The sequence below is a fragment of the Electrophorus electricus genome, chromosome 25, assembly GCF_041902795.1.
Source record: "Electrophorus electricus isolate QZ-2024a chromosome 25, ASM4190279v1, whole genome shotgun sequence".
Classification (NCBI taxonomy): Eukaryota; Metazoa; Chordata; class Actinopteri; order Gymnotiformes; family Gymnotidae; genus Electrophorus; species Electrophorus electricus.
This window is the reverse complement of record NC_137521.1, coordinates 1,939,364-1,954,115: the sequence shown is the minus strand read 5'-3', so window position 1 is coordinate 1,954,115 and position 14,752 is coordinate 1,939,364. Positions and strand designations below refer to the sequence as shown.

At 40.5% G+C, this 14,752-nt stretch overlaps 1 protein-coding gene across 1 annotated transcript; it reads left to right on the top strand.

The window, feature by feature from the left end:
• The first annotated feature begins 495 nt into the window (after positions 1-495).
• Positions 496-4,665, top strand: mrps27 (mitochondrial ribosomal protein S27). Its single transcript, XM_026999782.2, has 11 exons — positions 496-577; positions 1,039-1,116; positions 1,306-1,376; positions 1,480-1,538; positions 1,671-1,785; positions 1,917-1,995; positions 2,098-2,213; positions 2,533-2,635; positions 2,807-2,949; positions 3,746-3,901; positions 4,302-4,665. Exons 1-11 carry the CDS (start codon positions 508-510, stop codon positions 4,539-4,541), a joined length of 1,230 nt encoding a protein of 409 aa, XP_026855583.2. The 5' UTR covers positions 496-507; the 3' UTR covers positions 4,542-4,665.
• The last annotated feature ends 10,087 nt before the right edge of the window (positions 4,666-14,752 follow it).

Genomic DNA, 14,752 nt, shown 5'->3' with positions numbered 1-14,752 from the left:
AATTGCTCAAATGCAATGAAAAACATTTCTGTACTAAGAGACTTTCTAGTATGAAATGCAGTCAAAACTGCAATTGGGACAATATTCAGTCTGTCACACATCTGCAACTGATGGTTTGTTTGAATGTTTGTTTATGTTATAATAGAGGCTATTGTCATTTCATTCTGACCAAAAGCTAATTGGTTCTGTGCAAGGTTTATTATTTTCTGACAGAAGATGAAATCTAATTTGTGGAAGTAGCCTAACAGGGTCCTCTATTGAAATATTGTAGTATTACACAACAAAAAATAAATAAATAAACGAGGTAGCATTAGTAGCAAAAAATTGACATTTCCCCACAGGTGTAAACGACAGAATAAATCTATTACCGGGAAATAAACATAATACTTTCTTTCCTCATGTAGTGTCTGGATTGAGGTGAGATTAGATTAGCTAGAGATTAATACTGAGAGTTGCTGCTGTTTCAGACAGAATATCCCCGTAGTCATGAAATGGTATAACCCAAACATGGCCGCTTCCATCCTGCAACGCTTTCTCCTACCTGTCAGGAGAGCATGTGTACCTCAAAGCTTAATCGGTGGGTTTAAACTTTTAAACTCAGCGACCGTTTTGATTAGAATCATTTTTAAATATGTCTGTGTGCGTTTAATCATTCATGACATCCACTATGCTTTTGCCATCTTAATTTACGAGCTAGCGAACTGTTAGCTAAGCTAAGATGTCTAATCTCCAGTCGTGGGGAGTAAGAACGTTGAGGAAGGCCATCTGAACGACAAACTAGCCCGTAAAAATGCACAGGTGATGTCCTGTTGGTCCACAAATCGGTTGTCCCCGAGTCTGGTAGAGTAAGGTGTCGACACCACCAAGGTCATGCTGTTGAGTCCCCGGGAGCATAGCTGTAAAACTGGTACTCATACCTAGATAGTACAAGTCGCTCTGGATAAGGCCGTCTGCTAGATGTTGTACTTAAATGTTCATGTGCAGCTAGTGATAAATTGTATTTAGCTAAACCGGACAATATTGTGTTTTGTGTTGCAGCTAAGAGATGTCTACTTTCAGCAGCATACACAGACACCAAACTTTGGGAAGAAAGAGAACATGAGCCTCAGAACTTGGGTACTGTGATCGCTCTTCTGACATTTAAAAACCTTTTATCCATGCAGCAGTTTAACAGAGGGTGGTGATGAATATTTTCTTATACTTATAATCCTATTATAAGCAGAGGTTTGCCTTCGGCTTTGAACGAACCGGTGCTTGTTCCTCACACGTTTATGCCATTTTCATGATTTTTGCATCCACGTTCAGCTGACCTGGCCTCCCTGATGGACAGGACTTATGAAAGAATGTTTCCTGTTAGCTCACTGACCGTGTCTCGGGTGAGGGTGCACTAGTTCTCTACATCCAGTCGTCTAACTGCATTATTTACATCCACATGGTAATAGTGTAAACTGCTTTATGCTAACATGTCTGCTTTTTCAGTTTGTAGACAGTATAACTTGTAAAGAGGAAGTTCACCAAGCAGAATATTACCTATATAAGTAAGTGCAGTACTATATTGTATTAGGACCTCTAGTTATTGCATTCAGTTTCTGTATATTAAAAAAAAAAATCTAATATAAATGTTTCTGTACCTAAGCAAAGATCTTAGAGGTCTCCTCTTGTATTCTAAGGTTTCGGCACAGTCCAAACTGCTGGTATCTGCGGGACTGGACCATGCACTCCTGGTTTAGACAGTGCCTAAAATATGGAGCTAGAGACAAAGCCCTGTACACACTCAAGAACAAGGTGGGTCTTGCTCAGAGAACTTAGGCTCCATAATAGAGAAGTTACCATGAGCATGCAGCAGCTTCAGGCTTCTTATAGGATTGTTACACACGGGGGAGCCTGACTGATCTCAAACTGATTCCTACATTTAGGTACAATTTGGCATGTTCCCGGATGAATTCACATTTAACCTTCTAATTGATTCCTACCTAAAAGATAAAGACTACAAGGGTAAGTGATGAAAAGTTGGCAAACCTGACGCTATGATGTCAGTTACTGCTCTCTAATCCATATGCGAGGTAAGTGACTGGTTTCCACTATTTCCATTCACAGGAGCCTGTGCTGTTGTTGAGGAGGTAATGCTGCAGGAGACTTTTGACCTGCCCACCACGCAGATATTGTCCCTGTATGCCCTGAGCAAATATTTGACAACCAAACCTGGCCTCAGCGTATGTACTACCTGTGCCACCATCTTGGCCCATCATAAACTGTGATGATGACTTAGAATGTTGCTGAGCTGAGATAATTTAATCTTAGTAATGTTGCATGTTAGGAAAATGTATCTGTAGGTCATTTTCTAGGAGGATTTGTAAAGCATTTTGAAGGACTTCTTATTCAGCAGTTTTGTCTTATAACGTGTTAGTTTTTTAAAACACAACCTTCCCGTTAAGTGTCGTTAAGAGGGTAGACTTAAAACATGGGTTGCTGTAGCTGCAGGGTGATGGGATGGCCTTTGCTCAGACCTGGTGCACTGTTTGATATGTGCAGTGGCAGGAGCAGAGGAGCATGGGAACAGCTCTCATGCTAGCTGGACTGAAGCAGGAGAACTCAACAGGCCTCAATGCCCAGGTACTGGGTCATGCCCTCATTGGTACGTATACACTGAGCCAATGGAAGTAACGCTACTTCTGTAGTGGATTCTAATGTACAGTATTTCATTAAGCTCCTTGATGAAAGATTTGTTCCTTATTAAAACACATGAACTGTATTTTTCAGGTATGTAGTCTTCATTATGGAACTTGTGTAATTACCCCTTTCTCAGGTAAGGTGGAGATGACCAGAGGCATTCATGCTGTGTTCCATAAGATGCCCTTGATCTGGACCCCTGGATATTTCAGCCGATCACTTGCCGTTATGGAGAGAGTTTGTTCAGATGCTGGAGATTTGAGATTATCTAAGGAAGTTGTGAGTATTTTAATGCAATTTACAAAAATAGTAAAAATGATATTTTGCAATAGACTGAGGTAATAAAATTATACTATAAGCAAGAAAATAGGGATGGTTTAAAATAAACTGGGCTCATGTTGAAAAAGGTCTCTGTAGGCTTCAGTGTGAGGCCTCAGAAGGGCCTCTGTGTCAGGCATTGGGGCCTCTGTCTAAGGCCGGGACATCTCGGCCTGCCACGGGAACAAATATTATTATTACGATGGGTACCTGGTGGTTTGAACAGGATCACCTTTTTAAAAAAAATAGAAGTAGTTTCGGTTGAACATAATGGTACCAAACGTTGTAAGTACTGATTATCAATTTGCATATGTTAAATAATGTGTGATTTGTACATAATGTTGGAAACCTAGACAAGTATTATGAAAAAAATGTAAGTGTTTATGTAAATGTCCTTGAAGGAAATGTAGAAGTCATGCCCACCTAAGACTGTTGGACATACTCTAGACTATGCCTCATTTGTATGCAACTTTGAGCTCACAGCTATTCTCTTCAGTTAATTCTAGAGTCTGCATCTTTATTTCTAGTGTGTATTGAGTAAACTGTTGGGAATTTGTGGAAAATCTAGGACCCACAATACTCACCTTAAAGGGATGATTTTGAGAGAGACGCACAGATAAGCTTTGATGTTCTCAAACATTCAGAGATGTTGGAAGTTCTTTTTTTTTTTTTTCCTCCAAATTTCAGATTAGGAGAACATCAGCAGTTCTTGTCAGAATATGTCACTCGTTGCCTTATCTGCTAATCCGTGTTTCAGCTCGACACTGTACAGGAAATGCTACAGGACCTGTCCTCCCCTACTACCTCTGAAGCAGGAGAAGAGAACACCACAGAAAACCAGACCGATGAGAGCATAGATGAGGAAGATGAGCTCGAAATGGCTAAACTACCACTGTACCTAGCGAAGTTCAAGGTTGGGAGTTTCCTAAGACATCCTACACACTTGCCTCCACCGTTACACTTGCATAAAACGGCAAAATATTTATTTCTTATAAACCTACTGATCTTACAGTATATGCACCAAGCATCAGTTAGAAGTGTTTTGAGCATGAAGAGATGACAAAACAGTTTGTAACTGAACCAACACGGAGCTCCTCACATGTTAAGCGAGTGCCAGGTCTGCAGTGCCAGTGACCCCTGCGGACTCTTATTCTGACACTAGCGGTCGTCTGTGTTGCGTTGCGTGTGCGTCAGGCAGAGCTTGTTGAATACGGTAGTTTGTCAATGCAGCCACACCTCTGTGTGTTTGGAAAATGCGATGCAGCGCAAGTAATACTCACCCCTTTAACATATCCACCTTCTGCCGGATGCAGGATCTGAGCGAGCAGCTCCAGGCCCGGGGGAAGGTGGAGTCGGCAGGCCTGGAGGCCCTCGTCTCTCGCCTGGCCCAGGAGACGCTGCCGGCCTGTGAAGAGGCCGACATAGCAGAGTACAGGAGGAGAGTGCAGGAGTGGGAGGCCGAGCGCCTCCAGCTGATCCGAAGGGAGGAGGAGATGCGGGAGAAAACGAAACAGGAGCAGGAGGCCCGGAAAGCAGCCAGTGATGCCCAGTGAGGCCCAGTAGTCTTTTTATGTTTGTGTTAAGTGGAACTAAGACTGTATGCTTTGTTGTTTTGTTTATTTCCAGCGCATCTAATTCTGCACAGTATAAATAAACTACGAAGCTTGTCAACCATTATGTTCAGTCTGTGTGCTGTGATGTCAAACGAAAAATTTATATTTAAACCATCTGACCGCAAAACTTCACTGTATGATTGGTGTTGAAACTGAATTGCAGAAGCTAATGGTTGAATGGTTAGGTGAAGTACTTCATTATAGCAGGCAGGGATCTCTGCAGTCCTGGTAAGGCTATGTTTTTGTTTTAAGATTGATATGCCTTTCTAAACCAGACCAGCTAATAATGTCCCCTAGAATTTCACAGAAAGGGCGCGATCTTCTCTCCCAAGCTGCTTTCCCGTTGCATCACACTGCACATATTACAAAACATTTTCTTTCAGCTTTGAAACCTTTTATTGTATTTCCAACAAAAGTGTACAACATGTAGGGTGGGTTCTAGGAACCGATCTACAGAGGAGTTTATGCTTCAAACTTGACTTAAAAAGACTTAAAAAGAAAAGCAATAGCAAACTGTTCAGGCATGTATATGAGCAAAGGAAAGGCAGTGGGTTTATAATAACTATTAAAGAAAATTCAAATGTCCTGTGTTGTAGCAAGTGGTCAGCCTCGTGTCCTGTTTTAATAAGCAGGCTGTGAAGTTTGTTTCCATGAGTCTGCCGTAACTTTAAATAAGTTAAAATACAGTCACCTCAAGTGAAAATTTCGGTAAAGTGATGTTGCTCATGTAATTAACTGGATTCAGATCAGTCTTAATCTATTTAAATAATCTTAATCTATACTTTCTAAATAGTCTTATTCTATAGTCTTTATCTCATATTGACTAAACAATGTACATGTAAGCATAGCCAATGAGAAGTAATGGTGTTTTATCACTGCATTTCTAATGCATGTTATAGGTCACCGTGTGATGTGGCGTCCGGGACCTGAAACTGAGCCTCTGAACAGTTAATAAACCAAACTCATTTATTTTTATAGGGAACGAGGGAACCCTGATATTGCCTACACAAGCACTCAACCATTAAAGGAATAACACAGGTGGTGACCAAAAATATAAAAATGAATGTATCCAATTACATAGACTAAAATTGACAAATCTCCCCAGCAAACAAAAATATAGACCATATAAGCCGTGTCACTACAGATAGCCAAGTGTGTACAAGTTCGCTCAATCCAATTTACACAATCCACTTAAGTGCTAAAACTTAAAATATCATGCACCACATTCTCCATTTGTCACATCCAATAAAATTAAACACAAACTATTTTTTATGACTGTTAGAGCACTGAGTCACACAGGCTCCATTAACAGCTGAAGCTCATCTAAAAATATAAAGAATAACTAAATGCAAACCATACAGAAAAAAACATAACTCAAGAAAAATGCCAATAATTTGAAGCAAAAATCAATAAATCAAAATAAACAATAACTAAGCAAATCTAAGGAGAAATGGTGGCTACAGCATGTGTTTAGAACCCAAACGAAACATTCTATAATGAATGAATACTTCACCATTACCTGCAGTCCGTTATACTACCTCACAAACCTAGGACCCCAACAACGACCTGCAGCTTACACCAGTATAAAATAACCATATCCAACATATAAATACTAATACCCACCAACATTAAAAGAACAAAGTAAGAGCATCTTGCATACATAATTTCAGCACTGCATAAAACAGCTCCATCTAATCTGGACAGGCAATAAACTAAAATAAACCAGAACCATTAACTAGTATAAATATCATTTGAGTTTGGAGATTAATAATGGCATAGATTAAAAATACTCATGTTCAAATAACTTTAAATGTCCTTCCAGCATATCAGCATACGATTGTGATTCATTCACTCAGTTCAAAACCTATGACAGAATACTTCTCATATACTGAGGCAATCACTATTGTATCAAAGTTCACTTACTACCAAAAAACACTTAAAAACATTGCTCAGAAAGTTTTTACTCACAAACTTTGCTGTTTTACCCATCACAAGGATATCAAAACCAACACCACAACTGATCACGCTAACTGCAGCTCAGCTGGACTAATGTACGCCCTCCACTGATCTGCTGCTCCGCACTGACACTACTACTTACTGGGACCTAGAGCCCTAAAGTTCAATGACTACCATCATTAGTGTCCGCTGTGTGCTATAGCCTGCCAATATCAACCTAACCTAACATGTATAGGGTCCTACACCCTAAATCCACCCCCTCCTTTTTAAAGGTTAACATCACAGTCACTAACTTAGACCCAAACCAAACTCCCAATCAAGGCCTAAACCAGGCTGAACAACTCACTGAGGGGACAGTACCACCCACTCTGCCCCAGTGCAGGCTGCACAGCTGAACAAGGTAAATGAAAAGGGTTGGAATGTTGACTGACCTGAGCCTGAGTGCATCATCGCAGTGAGGCTATTTCTACATTCATGGCGTTTTTGCTGTTCTTGTGTATTTTGAGTGTCCTACATAAGGATTCTCCACACCTAGAGTCCTATTTCTCCCAGTTGCTTCCTCATTCCTCACCAAGACGGAAGCCCGCCAAATCATCATCCATCTCCTCTTCTACTAACTTTCTCTCTTCCTTCGCTCCTCCTTACTCAGCAGAGGTCCTAGCAATTCTATTCCTATTTCTATAGACGCCTCTGGAGCGATTACCTCTCCTATGTGTGGTCTTTAAAGGATTTTCTCCAGGGCTTCATCATCATGTGGTTTGACCTTATATCGGGTATCCGCCTCATCAAGATATTGGATCACTTCATACACTTTCAAGTCCCACATCTTTTTATGTCATCCTACGGGATCCCTTGTCTTCCTCTGCTTTGTCACTTTGCCACGTCTTCAGCCTTTGCTTAGCACTGGCATAAATACCTGCTAGGTGCCCTTGGTGTTCCCGCACCCAGTCAACCTCTGGACTGTCTCCCAATATCTCTATACTCAACAATAACAGTGAGTCAACTGGATGATGGGGCTTTTGACCAAACATCAGTTCATTGGTTCCTTTCAATCCCTTGGTTGTGCTTATCATGAAGCCCACTCAACACAGCCTGGAGGACCCTGGGTAAAACCAGCTGCAATATAGGGTTCCTCCCTCCTTTGATGTCCAGTACATAACACCCTCTTTTTATTTTAGTCTCATCTACTATTGAACAAGTTGCACTACTCCAGGCTCCTCATGGGATTGTTCTGTCCCTAATGGGGCATTACCTGTCCTCCAGTATCTCAAAAAAGGGCCAATCACTGGGTCCTGTTCCTGCAGGGCCTGCAAGAAGGCTTAATCTCATCCAGGGAATATATTTATGGTAGCCAGGAATGCAACTTGGGACTGTGAAGAATTTCCAGTTCCACACTGTATCTCTTCTGGGACTGGAATACATGATGCTACCTCCCCCATGCTGATTAGATCCTCTGATGCCAACAGTGGCAAAGCATCTGCATTTTTATTGGCAGCTCCTGGTTGATATATTACCTGGAAGTCAAACACAGCCAGTTGTGCTGCCCATTTCTGCTCTACTGCTCCCAAAGTTGCACTCGAAAGATAACAGAGTGGGTTGTTGTTCATATACACAGTATATACATAGCTGCCCCTAAGAGGTACTCCCTGAATATTTCAGTCACAGCCCATTTAAGGGTCTGGAGTTCTAATTTCATTGTACTCTAGTTGTTCATATAATGTTTGCCAGGTAACAATGGGCCAAAGCTGACCATCTTGTTCTTATGGTAAGACAGCTCTCAGATCCAAATGACTCACATACAGCTCCACTATGAAGTTTAGTAAAATCTGCAAATCCTAAAACTGGAAAACTCACCAACCTCTGTTTGAGCACATTAAATGCTTGTTAACAACTCCAATCCCAGTGCTCAGCCAAGGACCCATTCATACTTTATTATCTTTTCTGATGTGGGTTATGAATTTTATCTACCAGTTTATGTAAAGGAGCACAAAACATTGATAATATGATGCAAATCCCAGGAATCAGCGCAATTGGTTCACTGTATTTGGGACCTTCCACTCAGCTACTTTCTGGATTGTCTCTGGGTCTGTAGCTGAAATGACATGCCCCAAATACTTGACCTTTCAGTTTCAGTTTCAAACTTTTGTTACCTGTCCACTGGGCCCTTACTGTCCTCCCTTTCTTCAAAACAAACCTGGTGCTTAAGTGACTTTATTTTGCACAAACGAAGGTCTCCTGGTTAAAACCTAAGCGACATCTTAGGTTTTATCCATGTATCCTGGACCCTTACATTAATTAAAAAGGATATCAACAGCACCTCTAGTTATTGAGAGAAATGCACTAGCCGGCAGGACACACAGGGCTAAAGAGATACTCATAGCAGCTACTGGCTCTAACAGTACAGATGTCATCTGTGGAGTTGACTCCTTATGGCAGACTGCAGATTCCATAATAATATACCTAGAAGTAATTCATACTGCTGGGCCTCTATGAACAGTTACTTTACCCAAGTTACCAGACTTTACCAGATGATCAAAAGTCTGGCATTCAATCAATGCCTGTTTCCAGGCAGTGTCTACCGCAAAGTAGATGAGTAAACAACATAGCACCATATTAGCTAAATAACTATTGTAAACAAGAAGTTAAAACATTCATACCCATCAGCCCTGGCACTAAGGCCCTCTTTTGCTGAGTAGCTACATCCAAATGACTAGGAAACCCGTGGCAGGTAAAATATTTCCCAGTAGTTCTACATCAAGCTCTAAGTATGGTAGCCTTGGTAGAGTATCTCAAATCCATTGGCTGCTTTAAGTTGAAGCCAGCTATATGACTGTAACTTGTCCTGGACCTGGGGCTGAAAATGTTGTATAATAAAACTACACAATTGTTGTCACAGAGCCAGTGTCCAGTAATGAACAAACTCTCACCCTTCCCATTAATACTTCAACTACAGGGCACTGCCCTATAGGATTTGAAGAGGCCTTATATTGAATTAGAGCCTTGCTTCTTTCCTCATGATGGTTGGCTCCCTATATCAGGAGGTATTTTAAAGTTGACTCACTGCTTGATACATTAGCTGGCCCATTGATTTAAGTCCCTGCATCCAAGACTCTACCCCTAAAGAACTATGCTTATCTGACCAATGCCATTACAACACAGGCAAATAAGCTTGCTATTGAGTTAAATACAATATCATCAAGAGCGTACCACAACCTCCATCAGCAATATTAGGGCATGAGGAAATTCTCTTAATGTCTTCCCCTCATGTTGCTTGCACTGAAAAAAAACTTTTGAGCCTCTACATACGAATGTGAAAACTCAGATAAAACAGCAAAAGTCAGTGATCTTGGGCCAGGAGAATTTTTATTTCAGCTTTTGCTGAATATCCCATCCAATAAATCATAAGAAAATGGAGCTTTTTCATCTAAATGCATATGTCTAGCAATTAAACAGCAATGAACATATTCTACCCATTCCTCAACAGTCAACAAATCATGTGAGGAATTGCCTGAAAATCTAGGGCATTTGTGTTCTGGAGGAATATAAACGAATCCGGTGGGAGTGAACTCATTTACTGGTGTACCAGGACAGACAGCAGTTATAAAAAAAAAAAAGGAAGAAGAGAGTTGTGTAACTAAGAGGACAAACAGGCATGAGTACGGTGTACATTTAAAAGAAACTACTAATCAGGCAAAAGAGGCTAAAGTAAACTAAAATACATACACAGAATCAACTAATAAAACAACGCATTTTTAAAAATTACAGGCTGCAGGGAATCAGACTCCATCATGGGAGTTCAGTGCTGTGGCATGTCTCCTTATCCTGGCCAGGCAAGGGCTCCCTTTCATGGGGCTGGTACAGGGCAAGCTGGCACCGATGGACTACAATAATCCGATGCTCCATCCAGACCTGATAAAGCACCTCACCCAGGAGCTCCTCAACCATGCAGGGGCCCTCCAAAAAGAACTTCTGCCAGAGTCCTATTTGGTGGCGTGGGTTGTTTTCCCAGACCCCAGTTGCATATCGAGACAGGGCTAAATGGTGGTCCTAGTCACAATGGTGTAGTCACTAATGTAGCTGGGTGGTGAGCATGCGGTTGAAGCACACCACAAGGCCATCACTCTGGGGACGTAGGGGAGCAGTCTTCCAGACACTCAGCCATGACCACTGACCACAAAGTTGCCCCCCTGGTCAATGTGGAGCTCCTCAGGCACTACAGAATGGCAGAAGAACTCATCTACTAGTTGTTGTGGCTATGCTCCGCTTCGGGACCGCATATGCTTTGGGCCACTTCAAGAAATAATGCATGACCACAGGAACATTGTGGTTCCTGGGAAAAGTGCCCAGGATTTCCACAGCAACCCCCATTAGTAGACAGACTGGAACAAGACATGTGACTGCTGCAGCAGCCCCTTTTTGGCTGTGCTTTTTTCCCCCACATCTAAGTGCCCCATGGCAGCAAGGCGTTGAACGGTAGGATGCTATCTGGCCTACAGGCACTTTGAACTACGTCAGCAAAGCATGCTCAGTCTTAAGGATGCAGGGGCCATAGAGGTAAAGGTAGAACTTGTGAAGCCCTGATACTACAGCTAATAGTTCTCTTAAGCAATAATCTGGTTTGCTCAAGTATTATTTGAGGTATGCTCTTCCATTTTATGTTTACCTGTCACTTTTATCCAAACCAACTAACAATTATGATTGAGTACAACCTGAGCAATTGAGGGTTAAGAGCCTTGATCAGGGGCCAAACATTGGCAACTTGACAGTGGTGGGACTTGAACCAGCAACCTTCCAATTACAAGTCAAGTACCTTAACCACTGAACATTGATTGAACTCTAGACATCTATCTGGATACATCCTCATGCTAAAGTACCCGCTGTCTACCACAAGGTGTTCTCTCAGCTTATCCAGGTAAGGCATGCTCACTGGGAAATGTTCTATGATGTTGGCTACATAAATGTTTGTACTCTCCATCAGGTCACTGTCTGTGTTTGCTTCTTTCTTTCACAGTAGTGCATGTGACAACATGTCTGCTGTCCATAGGCTTTTTCTGGGAGCATGACAAATTTTGTAGGAGTAACACACGTCTCCTTCTGAAACACTGAATCCATGGAGGTAAGGCGTCCAGCGCTTGGGCTCCCAGGAGACTCAGAAGTGGCTTGTGGTTAATCTCCTTTTCAAAGTACCATCCTATTAGAATGTCTCGGAATCTCTCACATACCCAAGTGAGCCTAGGAGCTTCTTTTTTTTCTACCTGCAAATAACTCTATTTAACAGGCATGAGAGATGTGTAGGCTACAGATCTCCATGGCTTTGCCATGGCTTTGCCTCCTGCTGTTTTTACTGGGTCAGGCTTCACCCCTGTGTCAGAGAGGACCTGATCCTGGAATTTCACCTCACACTGTGAATGCACACACACTGTGAATGGATAGCAGAATGTTCCATCTTTCCTAGCACAGTGCAAAGGCAATTTTCATGCTTTTCTTGTGAGCAGCCCCACACTAGCACGCCATCCATGCGGCAAACCATACAGTCTAGTTTTTCGGTGACTTCACTGCCAGAGTGGTTTTGGAAATGTTCAGGCACTGACACTATGCCAAATGGTAAGACGTTGAAGAAACAGTGCCCAAATGGCATAATGAAAGTTGTGACCTTATCTGACTTCACAGCCAAAGCGATTTGCCAAAAGCCCATATTCATGACTAACTTGCTAAAAATGTTATCAACTAGCTAGGGAACCAAGCTTCTATTAAACTGGAGCATGTAGCATGTAATTTTCTCTTTACACAAACTCATTAAGGTCTATGCATAGGTGAGGATTGTCTTCTGATTTTTTGGGTATTACCCCAATCCCTGAACACCATTGTGTGGTTTCTTCCACTTTGCTGATCACTCCCATTTGCTCAATACAGTTCATTCTTGACTTGAGTGAGTGGTATGAGTGGTAATGGAATATGTAGTGGAGTCTTTAAAGGGAATAGCTCTTCCCTAATCTCACTTTAATCGTATGTGTTCTGCACAGCAAGGGTGTTCTTCCAAACAGTTGTGATGGACACAGGGACAATATACAAGGACATATGCATGTATATGACAAATGACCTTTAATAACTTTATTTTACTATCAAGAAAAATGGCAAATGTACGACATACAGTTGCATGCTGAATACTGCACTCCCACATTTCCCATAAACTGGTTAACAAAGATTCCAATAAATTTGCAATAAACAAAACTTTTTGTATTTGTAGCATAAACTAATTTAGTGAACTTTAAATGCATTTAAAGAGCAGCTAGTACCCATTAGCCTAGCATGCTTGTAATCGTAATTTACCAAAAGTGGCTTATAATTGATATTTCAACATAATTTCAGATGTTGAATGAGTATATTTTCTTATAGCAGAAGTAAATCTAGTAGTACTGCTTTCCATTGTTTCCTCATTCTCACCGCAGTCTCGCTAGTCAATGCTAGCCAAGCTAGTAACCACACCAATATGGACGACTGTCTGCAGTGCAAATCTTCTAGCCCTGCCTTGGCCGCACCTCTTTTACAGAGCGCGAATTGCAAATGTCTAGTGTGACCACTGCTAAACACATTTTTGGTTGAACAACAAAATGAAACAAACACATTAACATACATGTTCCCACGGTGTTGTTGCTTTTTCCAAAGTACTGACAAATTTTAAGGTATGATTGCTCTCGTATTTACTGCCATTTTTTTACTGGGTTCCATTTACAGTTATATGTATTTGATTATTGTACCCTTTATGTAATTTTTCAAGCCTGTGTATAGGCTTTTTCACTTGCACCCTTATACTGAAAATGCAAGTTAGCTACATTAGTTACGTTAAGATTGCCAAATTACAGTAGATTGAAATTTTTCTAAGAATGGAAGACAATCCCACATCCTTGATTTATTGAAGATGATGTATTGAAATTGGAATTTGATAGGCAAATTAATGATTCCTTGGCTGAATATCATTATTTGATATTTACATGAGATCAGACGAAGGAACTAAACAGAATGTAATTAATAATGCACTAATATGGCAAATTTACCTTTTTATTCATTTGGATACCCTGAAATTCCTCTGTGCTCTGTGGCCTTTTTGTGTGGCACACTCTGTCTCCCCCACTAAACAGTTTTCTGCAGACACAACTGCCAGAAAAAAAATCCAATGTGGATTAGATAATATATTCATCAAAAACTTTTAATACAGTGTAAGCACAACACAAAAAAGGGCATAGTTATCTTAGAGTATTTGCCTCATATTTACCTACTGATTCAAGGAAGTGACAGGTTGTACTGGAATTTAGTCACAGTGTCATTGTATCAAATAACTATGCTTGAACTTGCAGTTTCTTGATCTTCAATGGCTATTATCTTCACATGTAGAAGGTGGAGTGGTACATTCCACTACCCACTCAAACTAGCTAATTCTTCATGTAAAAATTACATTTTTTTCTAGTCATGACAGACTTACAGATCTAACATCACAGTTTTGTTTTGTTTTGTTTTGTTTTTTTTGCATTAATGGTGCATATGAATTGTTTAACTGGTAATTATTTTTAGAAATTCTACATGCATTCTCAGTTAAGCCAATTAAGACCTAGACACTGATCGTGATTTTAAGGCTTTCAGCAAGCTGGAGATTTTCTTAAGACCTGCATGCAAGAAATTATTTTTTTAAATGCATTTCCTTTATTTGTAAGTTCACATAAGTTAATCAAAAACAATCAAAAACTTTGCATGAAAAGTTGCATGAAAATATGTTTTATAAATTGCATTTAGCTTTAGTTATGTATATATAAACCAAAATATTATTAAATATTCAAACTTGGATATCAGCTATTCTTATATGATACAACCTTTAAAAAAATTGCAAAGATGAGCAGTACGGCATGTTCATGTTTAAACATCTAAAAGTGGACAACGAAAAAATAGCAGCTTTGTTCTGAAAGTGGACAATGACCATGATTAAATAAAAGAAGAAAAAAAACAGAAAAGTGGCAAATCACATTTTAGGGTGTGTAAAAGTAGGAGCAGCGAGGCCAATTACACGACGACATAAAAGCCTTGCCCACATAATCGGATTTATCTTATCCTTAGCTATCTTATCCTTATCCTTTATCTTTAGCTGATTTAATGTAATAGCTTATCGAATTTGATGTTCTGCATATGCCACAGAAAGTGGTTTC